We start from the raw sequence: 22,251 nt of genomic DNA, 5'->3' as shown, positions 1-22,251 counted from the left end.
TGCTTTGTCATTATAAAAATATTAAACTGTGATAAATAAAAATTCACTTCTGAAGAAACTGCTGTGTTATAAGGGAATGAAAGTGAGGATAAATCTTATGCAAAACATTCAGAGCAAATGTATGAACACTATACGTAGTTACACCATTATAAATGTACATGATACCTTAGAAATATGTTAGTTATCAATCTAAGAACTCTAAGAATTAACATGACCAAGATTATATAACAACTCCAACTTAAGTAGGAATTCGGTCTCTCAAATATTCCAGAATAGCAGCTGTTCCTTTCATTAATATGGCTGCTCGAGGAACGCGGAACGGATTTCCATCTAGTAGCAATGTCCTAAACAAAGGAGAGAAATTAAGAATTTAAAACATTTTCCATTAGGGAGCCTTTTCTTCTAATTTCATTTGCTATTTTATAAGTAAAACTTGTGTGTTTTTAAAAATTTGTCCCTTTTCAAATCTAAGCATTAAAACAATTGGAATTGTAACTACAATGACTGAAACAACATTAAATGAATACTTATTATGTGAAAGGTATTGTTCTAAGTAACTTACATTCACTGACTCTCTTAATTATCTTAACAACCCTGTGATGTAGGCACCATTAATATTTCTATTTTATAGATAAGGAAGCACAAGTTCAGGAAGGTAAGAAAGGCTTGTCCAAGATTACACAGCTATTAAACAGAAGAGCTGCGATATGAACCATCATTTTACCCATCACCTTCTCAATCCTATAATGACCACATATTAAATGGGTGAATTATATTTATACAAGTGTTAGAATGAGCAAACTGACAAATACTCATACCAAAGACTATAACATAGTCGATATATCCTTTTCCACACTGGGAACATTAACACGTCTGCCTTCATACTCCTTCCCTTGACCAGACACATATATAAAATCTATTTTAAATGTTCTGAAATGAGGTTCAGTTTAAGATCTAAGTGCTGGTTAATTTGTTTCTTTATTTAATTAATGAAATATCTTAAATTATAAGATAGAGACTTTTATATTAATTTTCAATAACTTTTAAGTGTTTATGTAAATAAAAGTCAAAGGATTCACAACATATTATACCATAGATCTAAATTATATCTTCAAATATTCCTGTACCTTGGGAATTATTTTAAAGAATGATTTTCTTAATTTATAGAAAAAAAGTTACTTACAGTCAATCTTCATTACTCAAACAGACTCCAAATTTGCTAATTTGCCTACTCACTAAAATTTACCAGTAACCCCCAAATCAATACATGTGGCATTTTGAAGGTCATTTTGGACATGCACAGAGCAGCAAAAAATTTGAGTCACTTGACAGGCACATTCCCAACTGAGCTCAAACAAGGTGACACTCTGCCTTTTTCGTTTCAGCTCCCATACTGTAAACAAATGTTCCTTCCATGGTCTATTTAGTGCAACATTTTTTGTATTATTGTACCTTTTCTTGGTGATTTCACTGTTTAATATGGCCTGCAAGTGTAATGCTGAAGTGTTGTCTAGTTTTTCTAAGCACAAGAAGGATGTCATGTATCTTACACAGAAGATACGTATGTTAGATAAGCTTCATTCAGGCATAAATCACAGTGCTGTTTGGCCATAGCTCAATATTAATGAATCAACAATATTAAATAAGGCATCTTAATACAGAAACACACATAACACAAGGTTATATGTTGACTGGCTGACGAAAACGTGACCAGAGGCTTGAAAGAGCCTCTGTTATTTCCCCTAGGGAGTAATGGTTTAGTATTTACTAATTTGGTGTTCACGGAGACTTTATAGAATACAACTATTGCACAGAACAATAATCAACTTACTTGTCTTCTATAATTCAGTATTGTGAGGTACCAGAGAAAGATACTTGTGCCACTCTAGTAAAGTAAAATATGCTAAACCATCATATGCAGTTTTCAATAATTAAATTTTTCTGACACATTCTGTTAACTACTGGGCTTTCTGTTCATGTCTCAAATTCCCTTTATATTCACTTAACAAGCACTTATTAGGTGCTTACTATGGTCTAGGCACTGGGGTAACTCTTCCAAAGGAGGACAAAGAAATGGTATAAATGAGTCCAAATAAAGCAGGATGGGAAATCAGAGAAGGGACTAACTCTGCCTGGAATATCGGAAAGGTTTTCAAAGGTGATAATTAGGTTGATTACTGATAAAAGCAGGGTAAAGGCACTTGAGGCTGAGGTAACAGCAAACACAGAGTAAGAAAGACTATGCTGGCCTTGAAAAAATGGTAGTAGTCTGTAATCAGATATTGAAAAAAGTTATATGCACAGCTAAGGAATTTATATTTCCTTGACATTTTTATGCAGTAGAGTTTCAGATTATACACATACACAGTGATGAGAAAAGTATCACTAGAAACAATCAATTGCTGTATTTACACATATACATACTGTATAAACAAAACTAAAAAATATATTTGGTAACATCTGAAAAACAGAATTGGGATTCAGAGTTTTGTTACCTGTTATTTTTAATGGGACATTAAATTTTTTATTTCAACTTGCCTGCAAGAGTACCTCAAAAAACTAAAAACAAAACAAAACAAAAAAACAACCCTTCAACAAATTGAATGGAAAAACTTAGTAGAATGGTGCACTTACCTTAAGTTCACACAATTACCGAGCTCTGGTGGAATTTGTAGGAGGTCATTATTTTGAAGGTCCAATGTAATCAGATTTTCCATTGTCTTCATTTTCTGAGGGTCCACAGATCCAACCTGATTGTTACTAATCAAAATTGTTTCAAGTGTGGGAATTCGATACAGAACTTCAGGTAGTATTTTGAACCTATAAGAATATGAACAGAACACCTAAATATATTAGAATCAGAAGCAAAATCATTCCTTCAAATAGATGGTCCTAAGTTTGATACCATGAGATAAAGTTTTCTTAATGTAAGTTTTTAATATTTGGTATAAGTTCTGCATTTAAATTTTTCAGAAAATTTTTTAAAACTGGATTAATTCTGGAAACCTTGAAATACATGTTAAGTGGACACATTTGTAACAGTTTCTATTTAATGTATAAAATCAAACAAAAGTTTGGAGTAAATTCTCCTATGTTTTTCTTTTCTCATTCAGGAGACAAGGAAATCTTCCTGAAATGCTCTCAGTATAATGTCTCCATGTAGGTATTCTTCCTTAGTTCACTTTTACTTCTTATGAAAGAGAATCACTGCCAATATCTTAAGTAAAAGTTAAGAGATTTATACTTTGCTTTGACTTAAGCTTCGAAACTGACTAGTTTTGTCATTTTTTCAACAACCAAAACTACACTCATTTTGGTTGTTGAAAAAATGACAAAACTACTATAGGCTGCTGGCTTTCTCACCCAAAGCAGCCCTGAATATGCCACAAGAGAGATGGGAAAGCTTATGGCTCTCAGAGCAATTCTCAGTAATTAACACAAAATCCCTGAGGATTTCTTGGGGGACAGAAGCTAGTTTGGTTTTAGTGTGAGGCAAACTGCTGCCTCAACTAGAAAAGACAAGGATGAGCTGAAAGAAAGCTTTATAGTTGGCCTTTTCACTTCCCCATACTGCCCTTCCTTTGCTGCCTTGATGTTCAAAAAAAAAAAAAAAAAAGCAATAATGAACAGTAAACTCAAGGCACCTTTGAAGTTACAGAGGGATCGGAGAATCAATAACAAGGTGTACAGATGTACCAAACCACCCTAAGTAGTATCTCCTCTTTTTCCCCCGCACAACCCATAAACAAGGCAATTAAAAGAGATGTAGCTCACCAGTTAACACAGAAGTTAGGGTTAGGTTTTGCCAGCTCCCCAAAAGACATTAATTAACAATGCAATTGATAGCTCAATAGAGAACCGATAGTTCAATTCACAAATAAAAATTAGAAGAAATCTGAGAAGTGCATATATTTTTAAATAATGACAATAGTGGTATAACCTACACAGGAAAAAACACAAGTAATAGAGTAGACAGAACAAAAACTTAAATAGGCAATATTTTAACATCACTGTGCCTTAGATTCCTCATCTGTAAATGAGGAATAATAATAGTACTAAACTTATATACTTGAAGACCTTGGTATAGTATCTGTAATATATTAAATGATAGCTACTAATAATTATATTAACTTGTTACCAGAATCAACTTTCACCATAGGAAACAATATGACATAGTTGTTAAGAGCCCAACTTCTAGAGTCAAACCACCTGGGCTCAAACCCCAGCTCTATAATCTATGTGAACTTTAAGTGAGTTACTTAATTCCTAATCCTTGATTTCTAAATGGACATAATAAACAGAACCTACCATGTAGGGCTTTTGTGAGGATTAAATGAGGTAATACATGTAAAGTACTTAGTCTGGAGTCAGCAGATAATAAATATTAATAAATAAGCTCCCAATAAATATTAGCTATTCTTAATTATTAGTAGTATCTTCATAGTGTTTACAGAATAAAATCTAAATTTCACTGGGCATAAAAAGCTCTTAAAGGGCTGGCTACTGCTTACACACCCAACTTCATTTGTGACTTCCACTCTTCTACTTCCCCACTTTATGGTCCGAGCCATATTGAGCTCCTTGACGTGTCCCATCATTTCCTCACATCCTTGTGCCTTAGTATATGCTATTTGCTCTACATGGGATGCCATATCCCTGTGTGTCTGGCAAATGTCTATTTTCCAAGCCTCAGTTTCAGAGCTACCTCCTCTACCTTCAAGTAATCTCTGGAAACACTTATGTCTATGCACTGTGCTTCCACTACAGCGATTAGAATTATTTATTTGCATATTTGTCTTCCTACTAGCTTACAGGTTTCTTAAAATGGTTAAAAGAAACAAAAAATCTACTAGACATCAGTTGTGAAAATTCTAAAAAAGCAACATCACTTTTAATTCTAAGTAGAACTAAGTGAAAATAAACCTGGATATTTAAATAAAGAAAACATATAGGGCCTTTTTGTTTATTTGGTTCTTTTAGTTGTATTCTCTAGAAAGACCTACACATTTTCCACAGAAAATTGTTATTCAGATTTGTCTGTTCTGTTTCTTACCTATTAAAGGAAAGGTTGATTGCTTGTAGTCTTATCAATGATTCCATTTCTTCAGGCAAAGAATTTAAAAAATTATTCCTAAATTAGAGAGAAAAAAGATGATTTACAAAGTTTGAAAATCTGTACAACTTTAGTTTATAATTAAAATGTTGACCAGACAAAAATTTATGCAGCTCAGTTTGTCAATTCTTGATTTCATTAAGGCTGTGTCCTGAGAATTCTGAATCGGTCAGCTGCTTCAAGTATTTGATTAATGTGCCAAATCCTAATAGCAATGCGCAACCAACTGATACTGCAATTAACTCTTTAATAATAGATTTAACAGGGTAAACACTATAAACTAATTCCTTATCTCCTTCAAACTGCAATCAACAATACTTTCCACAGCCAGAGCCCTTTCGGTTATGCTTATAAATACTACAGTATTTGATATCACAAGTACTATAAATATTTGATTAATAGAAACATTTCACATATAGACATTAAATTCTACTCCAAGAACAACTGAAAAATTACATGAAAAAGATGAAACAGGAAAATAAAGAGATTCTATATATTTAGAAACTTGGTGCTTTCTACTACATAAGTATTAAGTAAGTCCATTTCTACTCTAAGTTTAGAATTTCAATTTGCACAGTGTAATTTTTTAAGATCTTACAATAAAACACAGCAGTAAAGGGAATCTCATTTACTACTGAAATGATCTGGGAACAATTTTAGAAGAAAGGTTAACAAGAAGGTAGAAGCACTCTAGAGGCTGTATAAGTACTAATAATAGAAAATATTTGTGAAAAAGTTATATCCAACTAGACGGCTATCTATCACAATTGAATAATTTTCTCTAACCTATATCTTTGCATTCAGAAGTCAAGCCTAATATATGAGTCATACTTTCTCAACTCAACATATGTTGTTTTTTCTTTTCTCTGTACTTTTCTCCAGTTATTGCCTTTATTAATTTGTGCTGAATAACACAATGATGGTTTCTATCTTTTCCTGGAGTCTTATACCTACTGATAGCAAACATAAAGGCATATTTTAGTCACTTAATTAGAAATGTCCAGGTATAGTTATAGACAGAGGCATGCGCACGTACACATACACACGTGCGCGTGCACATGCACATCCGCACACACACACACACACACACACACACACACAGAGGAGAATGGGATGAAAAATAAAGTCAGCAGCAATGCAGGCAGGAATTTATTCTCACTATTCCATTAATACTGAACTAAAATGAGGTTTTAAACTGTTTTGCCAGTGTAATTGCCCCTGGAAAACAGAAGCAATTCCACATTTAGCAGGAGCAGAGTTATTAGTATATTTGCTTTAATCCCATAAAAAAAAAATTTTGTCTCTACAGGAAGAATAAATCTTCAAACAGATATAAATAGCTTATTGTAATTTATTGTTTGAGCAAAGCAAGAGCAGCTAAAAATAACAACACATGAACAGTAAGAAGCCCAGGTAATAGAAACATATTTTACAAATTAAGTTTTAAAGCCCAAGAAAATAAATGACTGTCTAACCCTGAAATACCTATTATTACCCCCAAAAAACTGACACTTCTGATCCTGTCACTTCAACTTAGGACATATTTAAACTAAACTTCCTATTATCTCTGTAGAGCCTTAAATAGTTTCTTTTCCTTTTATTGCCACTCATAGTGTTCTTTTTCTTTATTTCTTGCCTTGCATGGTTAATATAATATTTTGAAACCAAACAGGTTCTTTTTGAGAGAAGTCATGCTAGCTGCTGTGGTTCTGACAGATGTGAAGTAAACACTTTCCATGTGCTATCTGTAATTTTGCCCAAGCATGAATCTAAATAATGTATTAATATTTTCTAATATTTTAAGCAATTTTGTCTTGTCACATAACTTGTAAATTACCTTCAGATGACATCTGATAAAAATATTTCCTAAATGCTTAATTACAGATTTCTCCTAAAATGTTATTAATAAACTAAAGACCAATTTCTTTTCTTAGAAAAACATGAGGGAAAGGGCAAAAGTTAGGTAAAACACAAAGCTAAGTTATTATTAAAAAAGGGAAGCGGGCTTCCCTGGTGGCGCAGTGGTTGAGAGTCCGCCTGCCGATGCAGGGGACACGGGTTCGTGCCCCGGTCCGGGAAGATCCCACATGCCGCGGAGCGGCTAGGCCCGTGAGCCATGGCCACTGAGCCTGCGCGTCCGGAGCCTGTGCCCTGCAACGGGAGACGCCACAACAGTGACCTGGTGGTACAGTGGTTAAGAATCTGCCTGCCAGTGCAGGGGACACAGGTTCAAGCCCAGGTCCAGGAAGATCCCACATGCCGCAGAGCAACTAAGCCCGTGGGCCACACTACTGAGCCTGCACTCTAGAGCTCACGAGTCACAACTATTGAAGCCCACGGGCCTGTCTCCACAACGAGAAGCCACCGCAATGAGAAGCCCACGCACCGTAACAAAGAGTAGCCCCCACTCGCCACAATTAGAAAAAGCCCACACACAGCAACGAAGACCCAATGCAGCCAAAAATAAATAAATAAAATAAATAAATAATAAATAATTTTTTAAAAAGGGAAGCAACAGTATCAATAAATACCTGAGATCTAAAAAAGTTAATTTTTGAAGCATACAGAATTCCAAGGATATAAAGGAAAGCTTATTAAAACTGAGATTGACATCAGAAACCATTTCCTTCAGTTCCACAATCCTGAAACAAAAATAATTTTTAAATGTTAATATTATTTGAATTCACTGTCAGAACTTAAAAACTACAAGCAGACTATAGAGGAAAAAAATCTTACATTATTTTTGCTAATTAAGATTTTCTGTAACTGTTACTTTTCTCATAAAAATTGCAATCAGTTTGGATGTGTAACTGATAAAAATAGGTTTTTAAAAATAGCCATAATATTATCTGTCCAAGAATTTCTATTTGACCTTAAATGTAGATTGAAGTTTAAGAAACCATTCAGTTTATATTTAAACCAATTATAGACAAAAAAATTCAATCTAGGCAATGTTTATACTATATCTGTGACTTGAATCCATAAAATAAATTGTTAAGACATATTCTGTAACATCGTAGTTATTGTTTTAGACTTCATAATATAAAACCATCTAAGTACCAGAAGTATCTGATACATCAAAATGCTTTTTAAATATGATATGGCAACATTTTAAAAGTATAGTATCTCTTATCCAAATTATCATTTAATCATGATTGCAAGAAAACAGTAAGTTAATTCCTAGGTTTGCTAAGTGTTACTACTAAGCAACTTAAGTCAAACACTTAGAGAGGAAGAATTAAATACTTCTAAGTAAACCTGATCAAACTTAGTAGTTTGAAAGTATGATATTAATTTAAGAACAAGAGATGTTACATACGATTTGCCAAAAGACAAAAGTTAAACTGTAAATCATTTTTGTCTATCATATTAGCAAAGAAAAAAAAAAGAAAGAAAGAATATCAAATGCTGTGCTAAAGAAGATTAAAAGTGAAAGATACCATCATGAAAGATACCATGAGTCTGGATATGTAACTGATAAAACTTTTTTGGAAAGCTTTTGGACTTATGTATCAAGAGCCATACTCTGATTTAGTAATTCTTCTGAAAATTTGGTTTAGAGATTACAGTGTTTTGTTTTATTTACAATCAAGCTTATGGTATATAGATAAATTACATTTTTAAAGTATTGTTTACAATATGGGAAAATGTTTATGACAAATAAACCAGTCAAGATACGAATTACATGTATAATTCTAAATGGGTAGCAGCTTGAAATAAAATATGCCAGGAAGTCAATAGAATAAATCAGTGATGAGACCATAAATTACTTGTCTCTTCATTTAGTCCAATATTTTATAAATAAGTATTATTTTTGCAATCAATTTTGTGACTTGTGAAAAAAAATGACGAAATAACTGTGGTAACAGAATAGCATACTGTTTTGCATAAAAATAATCAGACTGTGGGATAAAATGAGAAAGTAAGCAATAACATAATATCTTTTAACTCCTTCCGTCTTCATCCCCAATCAGCTTGTTTGATCTAGGATCCCCAAGGCAAACTTGTCCTATCTAAGAGCCAATCTAAATGCTCAACTATTCTATCAAATACCTTCTGAACACGTTAAACAAGAGAGAAAAAGAAAATGAACTAGATCTCCTTTCTCAGTAGAATATCTTAAAGTTATCATCTTTCAAGATCTACACTCCTCAAACTATTCTCTGTAAATAGAAAGCAAGTAATAGTTTGTCTGACTTTTTAAAAATTTTAAGCCATCTAAAAAAATTTTGGGCAGTCAGATGAAATTTCCCCAATACATCATCTTTTTTTTTCTTTTTCTTTCTTTTTTTTTAAAGTACTTAAGTATTTATTAAGTGCTAGGCACTGGTTAAAATGCTTTAAGTGGATATGTCATTTAATTTAATTCTTATAAATAGGTCTATTATTATCTCTATTTCACAACTGAGGAAACTAAGAGAAGCTAGTTAACCTGCCCAAAGCCACAAAGCTCATAGATCTGGGATATAGATACAAGCAACTGACTCTATTGCCCAAATTCTTTATGATTACCCTATCCTGTCTCCCATACTACTGTTTTAATTGCAAGGCTATTTGTCAACTTTCTTTGGGTATATAGTTAATGGCAAGATAACAATCATTTTTAGAAGTTCAACACTATACTAAACTAATATTCTCTCAAAACCTAAAGATTGTGCTATAATTAACATCGAGAGAGATGTATTAAACAGTACAAAGTACAATGCAAATGATTTCTAATGTTTGTAAATGAAGAATCCTTTTCTAGGAGGAAAATGTTAACAGAGTTGTCAATTTTGCTTTTACTCTCAGTGGAAAAATTCACTGGCTTGGCAATTCATTAACATAAAGCCCCAAATTTCTATTAATCTACATGAAATTGGCTTTAGATGATCTCTTAAAACTTTCCTCTGATATTTCACTATATAGGAAAAAAGTAATATTTTTAATAATTCTAATACCTATTTTCCAAGTTTAAAATGTAAATGAAAAAGAAAGTTTTAACCTATCTATCTCTCAGAACCAATGTTAAAAGTGTCTCAGGGAATACTTAAGTAAATTTTACCAAATCCCTCAAATATTAACAATGTAAGAAACTTTACATATACTTTTTAATTAAAAAACTATGAAAAATAATTATTCTTGCAACTAAGATGCAAGTACAACTGAGAATGACTCACAACTTAACAGAAATAGCATCACGAACAGTTCTTACCTTTTGGGAATTTCACACAGCTGATTCTTACTGAAGTTAACAGAAGTGATAATGTTACTTTTTACTGCATCAAACACTTCATCAGGAATCAAAGTTGTTTGTTTATCACTAAATAAAAAATGGTTTAAAATGCATCATTCTTAGCAATCTGGAAAGATATGATTATTGCTTTTCATTTTAAAGGCCTTTAAAGATTTCATATGGAGATTTTTCAAGGTAGTTGATTATGAAGTTCTGTAAAAAATGCTAAAAAAACCTGCCAACCCACAAAATGTTAACTGTTAGGAATTCAGACAACATATTGTGTCATAACACTTTGTGCCACACCTTCTGTGTAGTCATATACTCAATGGGAATAAAAACAGAGATATCTTCAGAGCCTAAGATGTCCAAAAGTCATACAGTAAAGGAAAAGTAAATAGATTCCTCTACCTCAGAGTAAAACTAAATGTATAATTTAAAGAACTGTTCTCATCCCTTTTCTTAAAAATCTCTAACAGAGGTTAGCTCTCAACTTCCTTTGGGTATATAGTTAACTATAAGACAACAATCATTTTTAAAAGTTCAACACTGTACTAAACTAGTTTTCTCATAACCTAACCAATTTCTCTCTCATTTAGCATGTGAAAAGGTACACAGGGTAGTGGCCTTGGATTAAACTATTCCTGGTTCTTCCATTAATAAAATAAGCTTTGTAATTTACCTTCCTTAAACCTCAGTTCTATGAAATTAGAATCTGAAGAATTAGTCATTGTTATTTATGTCAGATTTTTTGCAAATATAAACATATAAATACATTTCCTTTTCATTAAAATTTTCAGTTATATTTTCAATAAAATATAAATTTAATCTTAAATGAAAGTATAGTAGAACTGACGTTTGCAGATTTAACAATTTGATGTTATAATTAGCTGTTATGCTTATGTTATTCTTTTACAATTTTTAATGCCTAATCTCATCCACTTAAAAGAATCTTCAATGGAATGTTGAATGACTGTATGAGCAAGAAAACAATATTACATATAATGTGTGTTATGGGAGAACTGTATAAGAAAAGCATACAGTATACAGAAAGATAAAATGTAAAAAAAAATGATAAAAAGCCTAGATTTCACTGTTATTATGCCTTCCACTTTTGCTTTCAGGACCCATTTTCTGCTGTGCAGATGGAGCACTTCTATCTTTTCCATCAGAAATGCTCAAGTCAGGGGCTTCCCTGGTGGCGCAGTGGTTGAGAATCTGCCTGCTAATGCAGGGGACATGGGTTCGAGCCCTGGTCTGGGAAGATCCCACATGCCGCGGAGCAACTAGGCCCATGAGCCACAACTACTGAGCCTGCGCGTCTGGAGCCTGTGCTCCGCAACAAGAGAGGCCGCAACAGTGAGAGGCCCGTGCACCGCGATGAAGAGTGGCCCCCGCTTGCCACAACTAAAGAAAGCCCTCACACAGAAACGAAGACCCAACACAGCCAAAAATAAAAATAAAAATAAATTAAAAGAAGGCTCAACATTTAAAAAAAAAAAAAAAAAAAGAAATGCTCAAGTCATGGGAAACTGATTTATTCAAATTAAACTTTGAAGATTTACGCTATGTTTAAAACTTTAGTTGAAAGCATTTATGCCTTAAGGTTGGGAAATAATTTATATTTTAAATAGGATACTCCTGTCCAATTAAAGACTCCAAGGAAAACAAATTACAATAAATTTTGAATCAAAACAATTTAAGATGTATGGTCTTAAGCGCTATCTTCATTATGCTTTTGTGACATCTGTACCTTTAAAGGATGGGAATGATTATACCCCACCAAAAAAAAGTTGTATCAATACTACTTTATAGATTTTTTAAAATGATTAAAAGCAAGAGCATATGTGAAGTACCTAGTACAATGTCCAGCACAGAACAGAAACTCAATAAATCATATCCATGCAGGGTGGAGAGAATGGAAGCCAGAGATAAAAGGAATTTTAAGCTAAGAAATTCCAAGGCAGGAATCAAGTGTGTCTGATCATTCAGTGTATTACAACACCTAGCATAGAATTTGATACATACCTACTAGACTCCAAAAATACCTACTGAATAAATGGATATATTATATGTAAGATAAGACATGCTAAATTGCTATGTTATGCTATGAGAAGAAGGACACAACTACAAGTAGGGAAGAGTACTACCCTGTGTTACAGGGTCAAAGAAGGAAGGTGGCTTAGGGTAGTGATTTCTATGTGAACGGAACATAACAAATCTGAAACAGAGACTGAATCTTAACCGCTCAGCAGGTGGTACCTACTGATACATTAAGGAAAAGAGGCCAGAAATTAATGCTGGCTGTGTGGGTAACTGAACAAACCCAGTCACTATCTAACTTGAGTCTGTATTCTTTTTTATTTTCATTACAATACCCAGACATGAGCTAATCACTGCAAGAGTTTTGACAGTATTGGTTGTTTTTATCATTGTTGCCTTAGATAGTACTGAAGAATACTTGACAACCACTTCCAATCTCTGCATAGGTATCTTCTTTCTCCAATCGAACACACACCCATAATATATAAAAATTATTAGGCTTCTGACTCAGTTTATATACCAACATTGTAATTATTTCAGGTTTATCATATGTGCTACCAGACCACATTATTATGACATATTATTTGACTTGTATTCAAATATATAAACAGAGTACAACCTCTCACGCTTTGCCTGCTTGAGGTGTTCATTAAATAAATGATACTTATTTTTTAGTTACCAATATAGGAACCCCTCCAATATAAAATTCTCTCTGGATGCTGGTAACTGAGTCAGAAAATTTTATTACCAATGAATACTGTCACTCTTATTTTTTATAATAATAAAATGTTCTTTATTATAAAAATTTTACTATTAATGACCATTTATCTATCTCTTAAGCCTAATAAACACAAATCACCTAAGGAATAGGCATTTAAGTTCACTGTACTTTTAATATGCTTTTATCTCATCACTGTTTTTGCAACTGCTATTATTCTAAATACTAATGCACTCTGATGAATTCTTCACCAATTTTTCTGAAGGATTATTTCTGAAAGTTTCCTATGTGTTTTGCAACATTTAAAAAAATGAATTACATACCTATAGTCTAATATTTTTAATGTGATGATGGCGTGTACATTGACTCTAGATTCACTTGGTAGTGTCATGGCAGTCTCAGTAACAGAATCACTTTGGCTAGGTCCATCATCTGGCAAAAGAAAAGTTATATAAAAACCAATATTTATACTGCAAAGTCATTTTTAAAATTCTTAAAAATACTTAAAAATAATTTACATGATTTCTATTGATAGATATTACTGGTGAAAATATCTTTTCATATGCTTTATTTCCAATATCTCAAATCTAGATCTAGAATTTAATCTTTATTTAATAGAAATAAAGTTCAAAATATTTTAATAAATCCTACCATAAGAAAATTTAGGAGTAGGAAAGAATAGAGAATAACTACAATGTCTCAGAAGAAACAATGACAAGCAATCCTTCCTCTTAAGCAAAAATAATATAGTATTACTTCTAATGAAGGAATTTGTCAACAAAGGAAAAGTATTATTTCCCCAAAATTTCTACCAAATAGGCATCTGCCTATCTTTTCAGTTTAGGATACTATGAAGCTGATTATCCCCAATCATTTAAAATCTGGCAATTTGCATAGTCAAGTAAGCTTTTGGTACATTACTCACATTAAGATCTTTCTTAGCAAATTAAGACTTTATTTTAAATAGATATTTCCTAACATGCATACCTACTTACACACTTACATACAATCAACCCTTTCACTAATCTCCAGAGACTGTTTAATGTTTCACACTGTCATAATATGGCATAAAAAACAAAACAAACAAAAATCATACACATTTAAAAGAAACAGCTTTGTGATTTTTTTGGCAAAAGAGACTTCAGCAATCTAGACAGAAATAAAATAAGACTATTAATTTTTAGCGATGCAAAAAAGATAAAACGGTCCTAGTATTCATATGTTAAGAGCAGAGGCTTGCCAAAAGAACATTAAAAAAAAAAAAAAATCAGTAGTATCCCTGATCTTGCTTCAACCCAGTAGGCATTTATTTAGTGAACATTTGTTGAATAATACCAAGTATATTTCTCTTGCATTAAGCTCATCAGTTATTCATTAATCAATAATTATTAAGTGATTATTTTCCACACAAATACATATCATATAAATATTTTATTTACAGAAGTAGCACAGAATAAATGACAGATATCAAATAGAAATAAAAGACACCGAGAGAAATATTAATACCAAGTGAAATGCTTTGGTATTTAGAAGTTCCCTAGCGATTTGGTTATGTCACCTTAAAAAATATGTAATATATATTGCCAAATTACATCAGCAGAGAGACATATTAAACCAGCAACAAAACCCAGCACTGTTTTTAAAATATACATGTATATTAGCATGATTACATATTGAAATAGAATATTTTCAACACTTTCCAAAGAGCTACTTTTAATAATCAGCATCAAGGAGACTGTAAAGAGAGAGGCTGATGTCTCTTGGGAGGGGACTACTGTGAGAAGTAGATTTATTTTTCATTGTATGTTCTTGTATACTGCTTGATTTTTTTTTTTACCATATATATTTATTGACTTTTTGATTAAAAAAACTAAGATGGCGATATTCCATAAACTGATCTAGATTCAATGTAATCCCCATCAGAAACCCAGCTGACTTCCTTGTAGAAATTAACAAGCTGATTCTAAAATTTGTATGCAATTGCAAGAAACCCAGAATAGCCAAGACAAACCCAAGAAAGAAGAATAAAGTAGGACTTACACTTCCCAATTTCAGAACTTAGTACAAAGCAATGGTAATCAAGATAGTGTAGTACTGGCACAGGATAGACATACAGATCAATGGAATAAAATTGAGAGTCCAGAATAAATCCTACATTTATAGTTAAGTGATATTCAACAAAAAATGCCAAGACCATCTTTTCTCAGTGAGAAAAGAATTCTTTTCAACAAATGGTACACAGAAACTGGATAGTCACAAGCAAAAGAATGAAATTATACCCTTATCTCATACTACATATAAAAATTAACTCAAAGTGGATCAAAGACATGAATGTAAGAGCAAAAGTATAAAACTCTTAGAAGAAAAAACAGGAGAAAATCTTCATAAAACAGGATTTTGCAACAGACTTCTAGATATGAAACCAAACACATAAGCAAAAAAAGAAAGAAAATGATTCCATCAAAATTCAAAGAAAACTTGTTTCAAAGGACCCTATCAAGAAAATGAAAAGGCAAACCCACAGAAGCCTAGAAAATATCTGAAAATCATATATATGACAAGAGACTTATATCTAGACTACATAAAGAATTATTACATCTCAATAATAAAAATAATTAAAAATTGGGCAATGTATCTCAATTGGCAATGTATTTCTCCAAAGATGTACAAATGGCTAATAAGCACATGATGTTCAACATTATTATTCATCAGGGAAATGCATATCATATCTACAATGAGATAACACTTCATACCCACTAGAATGGCTAGAATCAGAAAGTCAGAAAACAAGCGTTAGGGAGGATGTGGAAGAATCGGAACCCTAATACAATACTAATGAGAATGTAAACTGGTGCAGCTGCTTTGTGATAAACAGTCTGGCAGTTCTCAAATGACTTAATATAAAATTACCATATGACCCAGCAATTCCACTCCTAGATATATATGCAAGAGAAATGAAAACACGTTCACACTGAAACTTGTAAATAAATGTTTATCACTGCATTATCCATAATAGCCAAAAGGTACTGCAATTCTTTTTGAGGTGATGAAAATGTTTAAAACTGACTATGGCAATGGTTGTACTTACCTGTTAATATAGCAAAAAACATGTAGTTGTACAATTCTAATGGAAGAATTGTATGGCATGTGAATTACATGACAATAAAGCTGCTTCTTATTAAAAAAAAAAAAAGCTGTATTTTACAGCTCCCCTTACGAGTGGCCGCAATATAAGTTCTGACCAATGGCATATGAGAAGTCATACACAATACAACAGCTTAATATATATCCTAATATATTTAATCGACCTTGTACCTTATAATGCCATAAAACATACCTTTTTAAAGTACAGAAATCATACAATGTCTACTCTCAGAGGACAATGAAATTAAACTAGAAATCGATAACAGAAAGATAACTGGAAATTCTCAAAATATGGGATTATTAACACATTTCTAAATAACACGTAACTCAAAAAAGAAATCTAAAGAGAAATTCTACAATATTTTTAACTACATAAAAATAAAACCACAACTTATTAAAATCTGTTGTATGCAGTGAAAGCAGTGTTTAGAGGGAAACTCACAGAATTCAATGCATATACTAGAAGAAAAGAAAGATCTAAAATCGCCAATCTAAGTTTCTACCTTAGGAAATGAGAAAAAGAAGAGATAATTAAATCCAAATTAAGAAGAAAAGAAATAAGAAGAACTAGAGTAGAAATGGATGAAATTGAAAACAGGAGATCAACAGAGAAAAATCAATAAGACCAAAAGCTAGTTATTTGAAAAGATCAATAAAATTAGTAGGCCTCTATGCCAGGCTAACTAAGAAAAAAGGAGAGAGGACACAAATGACTAACACCAGAAATGAAAGAGAAGACATCACTGCAGGTTCCATGCACACAAAAAAGGATAATGAAAGAATACTAAGAACAATTCTATGTCCACAATTTTGATAACCTAGATGAAATGGGTGAATTCCTAGAAATACACCATCTTCCAAAACTCACACAAGAAAAACCAGACAATCTGAATAGGCCTATTATCTATTAAAGAAATTGAATCAATAATTAATAACCTTCCAAAACAGAAAGCACCAGGCCCAGACAGTATGACTGGTGAATTCTACCAAACATTTAAGGAAGAAATTATACCAGTACTCTACAATCTTTTTCCAAGGAATGAAGCAGAGGGAATACTTCCTAACTCATTCCATGAGGCCAGTACTACCCTAATACCAAAACCAGACAAAGAAATTGCAAGAAAATAAAACTAGAAAGCAAAATCTCTCATGAACATAACATGTAAAAATCCTCAACAAAATACTTGTAAATCAAATCTAAAAAAAGTATTAAAAGAATTATACACCATAACCAACTGGGATTTAACCTAGGTATGCAACGCTAGTTCAGCATTCAAAAAATCAACTAATGTAATCCTTCATATCAACAGGCTAAAAAAGAAAAATTACATGGTCATATTAATAGATGTATAAAATGTGTTTGATAAAATCCAATAGGCATTTATGATAAAAACTCAGTAAAACAGAAACAAGAGAACTTTCTCAACTTAATAAAGACTATAACAGCTCTACAGCTGTCATAATTAATGTTGAGAAACTTGAAGCTTCCCCCCTAAAATCAGGTACAAGGCAAGGATGTTCCCTCTCTCCACTCACTCCTCTTCAGCACTGCACTGGAGGAAGTTCTTGCTAATGCAATAAGACAAGAAAAGAGATAAAAGGTACACCAATTGGGAAGGGGGACATAAAACTGTCTTTGTTCACAGATGGCACAATCATATTGTTAGAAAATCCAAAAATAACCTCCTGGAACTAATAAGTGATTATACTATAGTAAGGCTGCAGGATATAAGATTAATATATAAGAGTAAATTGTTTTCCTCTATATCAACAATAAACAAGTAGAGTTTGAAATTAAAAACACAGTACCATTTACATTAGCATCCAAAACTGAAATACTCAGGTATAAATCTAATAAATGTGAATAAGAACTTTATGAGGAAAACTACAAAACTTTGATGAATGAAATCAAAGATCTAAATAAATGGAGAGATATCCCATATTCATGGATGGAAAGATACAATACTGTCAAGATGTCAGTTCTTCCCTATTTGATCTATATATTCAATGTAATTCCAATCAAAATCCCAGCAAGTTATTTTGTCAGTATCAACAAATTGATTCTAATGTTTATATGGAGAGGCAAAAGAGCCAGAATAGGCAACATAGTATTGAAAGAGAAGAACAAAATTGGAAGACTGATGCTATCCAACTTAAAGGCAGTAATCAAGACAGTGTGATACGGCAAAAGAACAAAGAGATCAATGAACAGAATAGACAATCCATAAAGAGACCGCCATAAATGTAGTCAGCTGATCTTTGACAAAGGAGCAAAGGTAATACAATGGAATATACAAAGGCAAAGATAGTCTTTTTCACAATGATGCTGAAACAATGGGACATCCATATGCAAAATAGCAGCTTTCGGTTTCCCTGGTGGTGCAGTGGTTGAGAGTCCACCTGCCGATGCAGGAGACACGCACTCGTGCCCCGGTTCGGGAAGATCCCACATGCCGAGGAGCGGCTGGGCCCGTGAGCCATGGCCGCTGAGCCTGAGCGTCCGGAGCCTGTGCTCCGCAGTGGGAGAGGCCACAACAGTGAGAGGCCCGCATACTGCAAGAAAAAAAAAAACAACCCAAAAAACAAAAAAAAAATAGCAGCTTTATTCATAACTGTCAAAACTTCGAAGCAACCGTGACGTCTTGCAGTAGGTAGGTGAGTAGATAAACTGTGGTACATACAGACAGTGAAATATCATTCAGTGCTAAAAGGAAATAAGCTATCAAGCCTTAAAAAGACGTGAGGGAAGCTTAAATGCATATTACTAAGTGAAAGAAGCCAATCTGAAAAGGTTACAGACTGTATGATTCCAATCATTTGACATTCTGGAAAAGACATAAATACAGAGACAAGAAAAAGATCAGTGGTTGTCAGGGATGGCAGGGATTGTGGGGGGGAGGGAGGATGAATAGGCAGATCACAGAGGATTTTTACAGCAGTGAAAATACTTTGTATATTACAACGATGAATATATGGCATTATACATTTGTTCAAACCTATAGAATGTACAACACCAAGAGTGAACCCTAAGGTACCTATGCACCTGGGGTGATTTTGATGTGTCAATGTAGGTTCAGCCTTTGTAAAAAATGTACTATTCTGGTGAGTGTTGCTGATACTGGGGGAGGGTATATGTGTGCAGGCAGAGGACATATGGGAAATCTCTGTACCTTCCTCTCAATTTTGTTGTAAACCTTAAACTAGTCTAAAAAAAAGGCTTTAAAATTTTTTCTAATTATTCTGACATGACTTCTGACTGATTTATATCAGAATAATCAATCTTTCTTGAGGAGAAAGTATATCTGGAGAAAAAAGGACACTCTCTGATTGTCAGAAAATGAGTCTTAGAAAATTACGTCAATTTATTTGAAGGGCAAAGTGGAAAATATAAATTACTTAAGTATACAATTATCTTATTTATTTAACATCTGCTGACTGACAATATGGTGCTAGACTAGGCTGTGCATAACCAAGAGTTGTGAGCTAAATTAATAGCTACTGTATTTAGCCACTAAGTTTCGGAGTGGTTTGTTATGCAGCATTACGCTGGCACAAAAATTTTTTTTCTTAATGTCCTAAATGTAGTGTGTGCTACAATAACATACATGAAATAAAAACTGGAATAAATCACAATTTTAGTGAAACATTAAAAATTAAATTTATGGTAATTTTTCTTTTGGTGCATGTTTGTGCTAAATTAGCATATCCTAAAAAATGTGTTTTGTCTTTATTTTTGTAAGAACTTACCAAAACTATGAATGCAGCATATATTCAAATGCCTGTTAATATACTTCCCAGTCAATAGAACCCTTATATTATACCTAATAGTCAAGTTTTGCTCTTTTTTCAAAGGTAAAGCATTAGGTGCTTACAGAATCTTTTTTTATATTTTCTAGTTGGTACGGTATAACACAACTCAAAGAGATTAAGGATAGAACAGTATTATTGTGAATTTAATGATTTTTAAAATAATTTCAGCATATTTATGGCCTAGTCGATTCAGAATTAGAGCCACACCTGCCAGGGAGCATTTTCTCTAAATATTTATACCAAAAATACATGTAAATTTATATACTATTAACTCTTTACCACTTTTCATGTTATCCTTCAAAATATGGGGGAAAATAGAAAAGTACCTTTAATCTTGCTTCGTAGATATTTTAAGACTTCTTGGGTTCCTTTCTGAAAATATGGGGAGAAAGACATATTCACCAAGACATACATTGCAGTTTTATAGATCAACGTGTATGTTTCAATACAAAATTTAAAAACCAGCACTGAATTCTAAATATGCTTACATTTATAATTTCTCTTCGAATCGTTCTCAAAGGATTTCCTTCTAGTGCCAGGAATTTCAAATGAAGTTCTCCCAATGAACAGGGCAGACTACAAAAGATTAAATTGATTTCAAGGAAGACATTAAGGGTAAGTATAATTTAACCAAGTAGTAGATTATAAAACTAACATATGACAAACTATACACCATAAAATAGTGTCAAAGAAAGCCTAAGTAATTTAGACCTAAAATATTTCCTCTCGAAATAGATGCCAAACATGTTTAAAAAGAAAAAAAAGAGAGAGAGAGATCTGTTTCGATACTATCATATTGTGATAAAAAAAGAATGTGAGCTATAAAATATTTGCTAAATTGTATCCAGTGCTATAAAAAGTAAATATAAGCAAATAAAATGTTTCTTAATTGAAAAAAATGAGAAAGAATAATTTTCAATTGCATAATTCATATTTTCATTCAGTAAGGAAAGTAATTTTTATCTTTGGTACACAAAAAGATAACCAGTTTATACACATAAATATTAAATCTCAAAATCTATTAAGCATCTATAATATACTAGGCATTGGTATAGGGATTTCAAGAACTTTCCCTTAAAAAATTTTTAGTTGAACAAAGGAAAAGAACACATGTATGGCTAGCGAAAATATAGGAATTATCTTATGTTGCTGGTGAGCATATAAAATAGCACAGCCACTCTAGAAAGTGGAGTTTTTTAAAGTTAAACATACACTCACCATACAACTAAGCAATCCCACTCCTATATATTTACCCAGGAAAAATGAAAATAATGTCCAACCAAAGACTTACATGAATATACACAATAGTCAGAAAATTGAAAGTAATCCAAACATCCATCAACTAACTAGTGAAGAGATGAATAAATTGTGGTACATCTGTATAATGAAATAACACTCAGCAATAAAAATGAATGAACTATTGATACACAAAATCACATGAATGAATCACAAAAGCTTTATACTACAAGAAAAAAGACACAAAAACTATATGCTATGATTTCACTTATATGATATTTTTTAAAAGGCATAACTACAGTGACAGAGCACATCACTGGTTGCTAGGGGTTGGGGATATGAAAAGGGAATTGACTGCAAAGGGTAGGAGGAGAATTTAGGGAAACAGAAATGTTCTTCATGACTGTAACAATGGTTATACAATTACATACATTTGTCAAAAATCATCAAATTGTACATTTTAATTGGTAGATTTTACTGTATGTAGATTATACATCAACAAATGATTATTTTTTTATATATATGTAATAAGACAAGTGCTAAACAAGTAAAGTTGCTCTGAGAGTACAGAAGTAGAAATTAGCAAGGGGAGTAGAGGGAGAAGGGAATAGCAAAGCTTGGATTTGGGCTTAAAAAGAATGGAATTCCATCAGGCAGTCACGCAGGAAAAGGGCATTCTAAGGTAAAGAAAATGAAGAGAAAGTCTGTACATTTGCAGTTCAGTGTTGTCAGAGTAGGATACCTGTGGGAGTGAAAGATGACAAAGAGAGAATGAATGAAGTCTGACTGTGAGATGTACTTGGCTGTTACACTACAAGTTCTGGACGTTATCTTGCAAGACAGTGATTCCCAACTGCTGGATGGAAAACCAGACACATCAAAATCTCCTAGGAATTTTTAAAAATAAAACCCAAAACAATTCTAAGGTTCCATTGCTAAAAATTCTGATTCATTGTTGCCTCAGTAACTGCA

The 22,251-nt window shown here is 32.6% G+C and overlaps 1 protein-coding gene across 1 annotated transcript in view; it reads right to left on the bottom strand.

Moving 5' to 3' along the window:
* Positions 1–238: 238 nt before the first annotated feature.
* Positions 239–22,251, bottom strand: part of LRRC40 (leucine rich repeat containing 40) — a 57,229-nt gene continuing 35,216 nt past the window's right edge. The window contains exons 8-15 of the mRNA XM_007471648.1: positions 20,532–20,619; positions 20,370–20,415; positions 13,413–13,521; positions 10,308–10,415; positions 7,645–7,755; positions 5,054–5,131; positions 2,635–2,820; positions 239–344 (exon numbers count right to left, since the gene is read on the bottom strand). Of these exons, the coding sequence (XP_007471710.1) occupies positions 239–344; positions 2,635–2,820; positions 5,054–5,131; positions 7,645–7,755; positions 10,308–10,415; positions 13,413–13,521; positions 20,370–20,415; positions 20,532–20,619 (832 nt within the window). The remainder of the gene's footprint in view (positions 345–2,634; positions 2,821–5,053; positions 5,132–7,644; positions 7,756–10,307; positions 10,416–13,412; positions 13,522–20,369; positions 20,416–20,531; positions 20,620–22,251) is intronic.

Source organism: Lipotes vexillifer, unplaced genomic scaffold, assembly GCF_000442215.2.
Source record: "Lipotes vexillifer unplaced genomic scaffold, Lipotes_vexillifer_v1.1 scaffold461, whole genome shotgun sequence".
Lineage (NCBI taxonomy): Eukaryota > Metazoa > Chordata > Mammalia > Artiodactyla > Lipotidae > Lipotes > Lipotes vexillifer.
The sequence above is the reverse complement of the archived record's forward strand: the minus strand, read 5'-3'. Positions and strand labels throughout refer to the sequence as shown.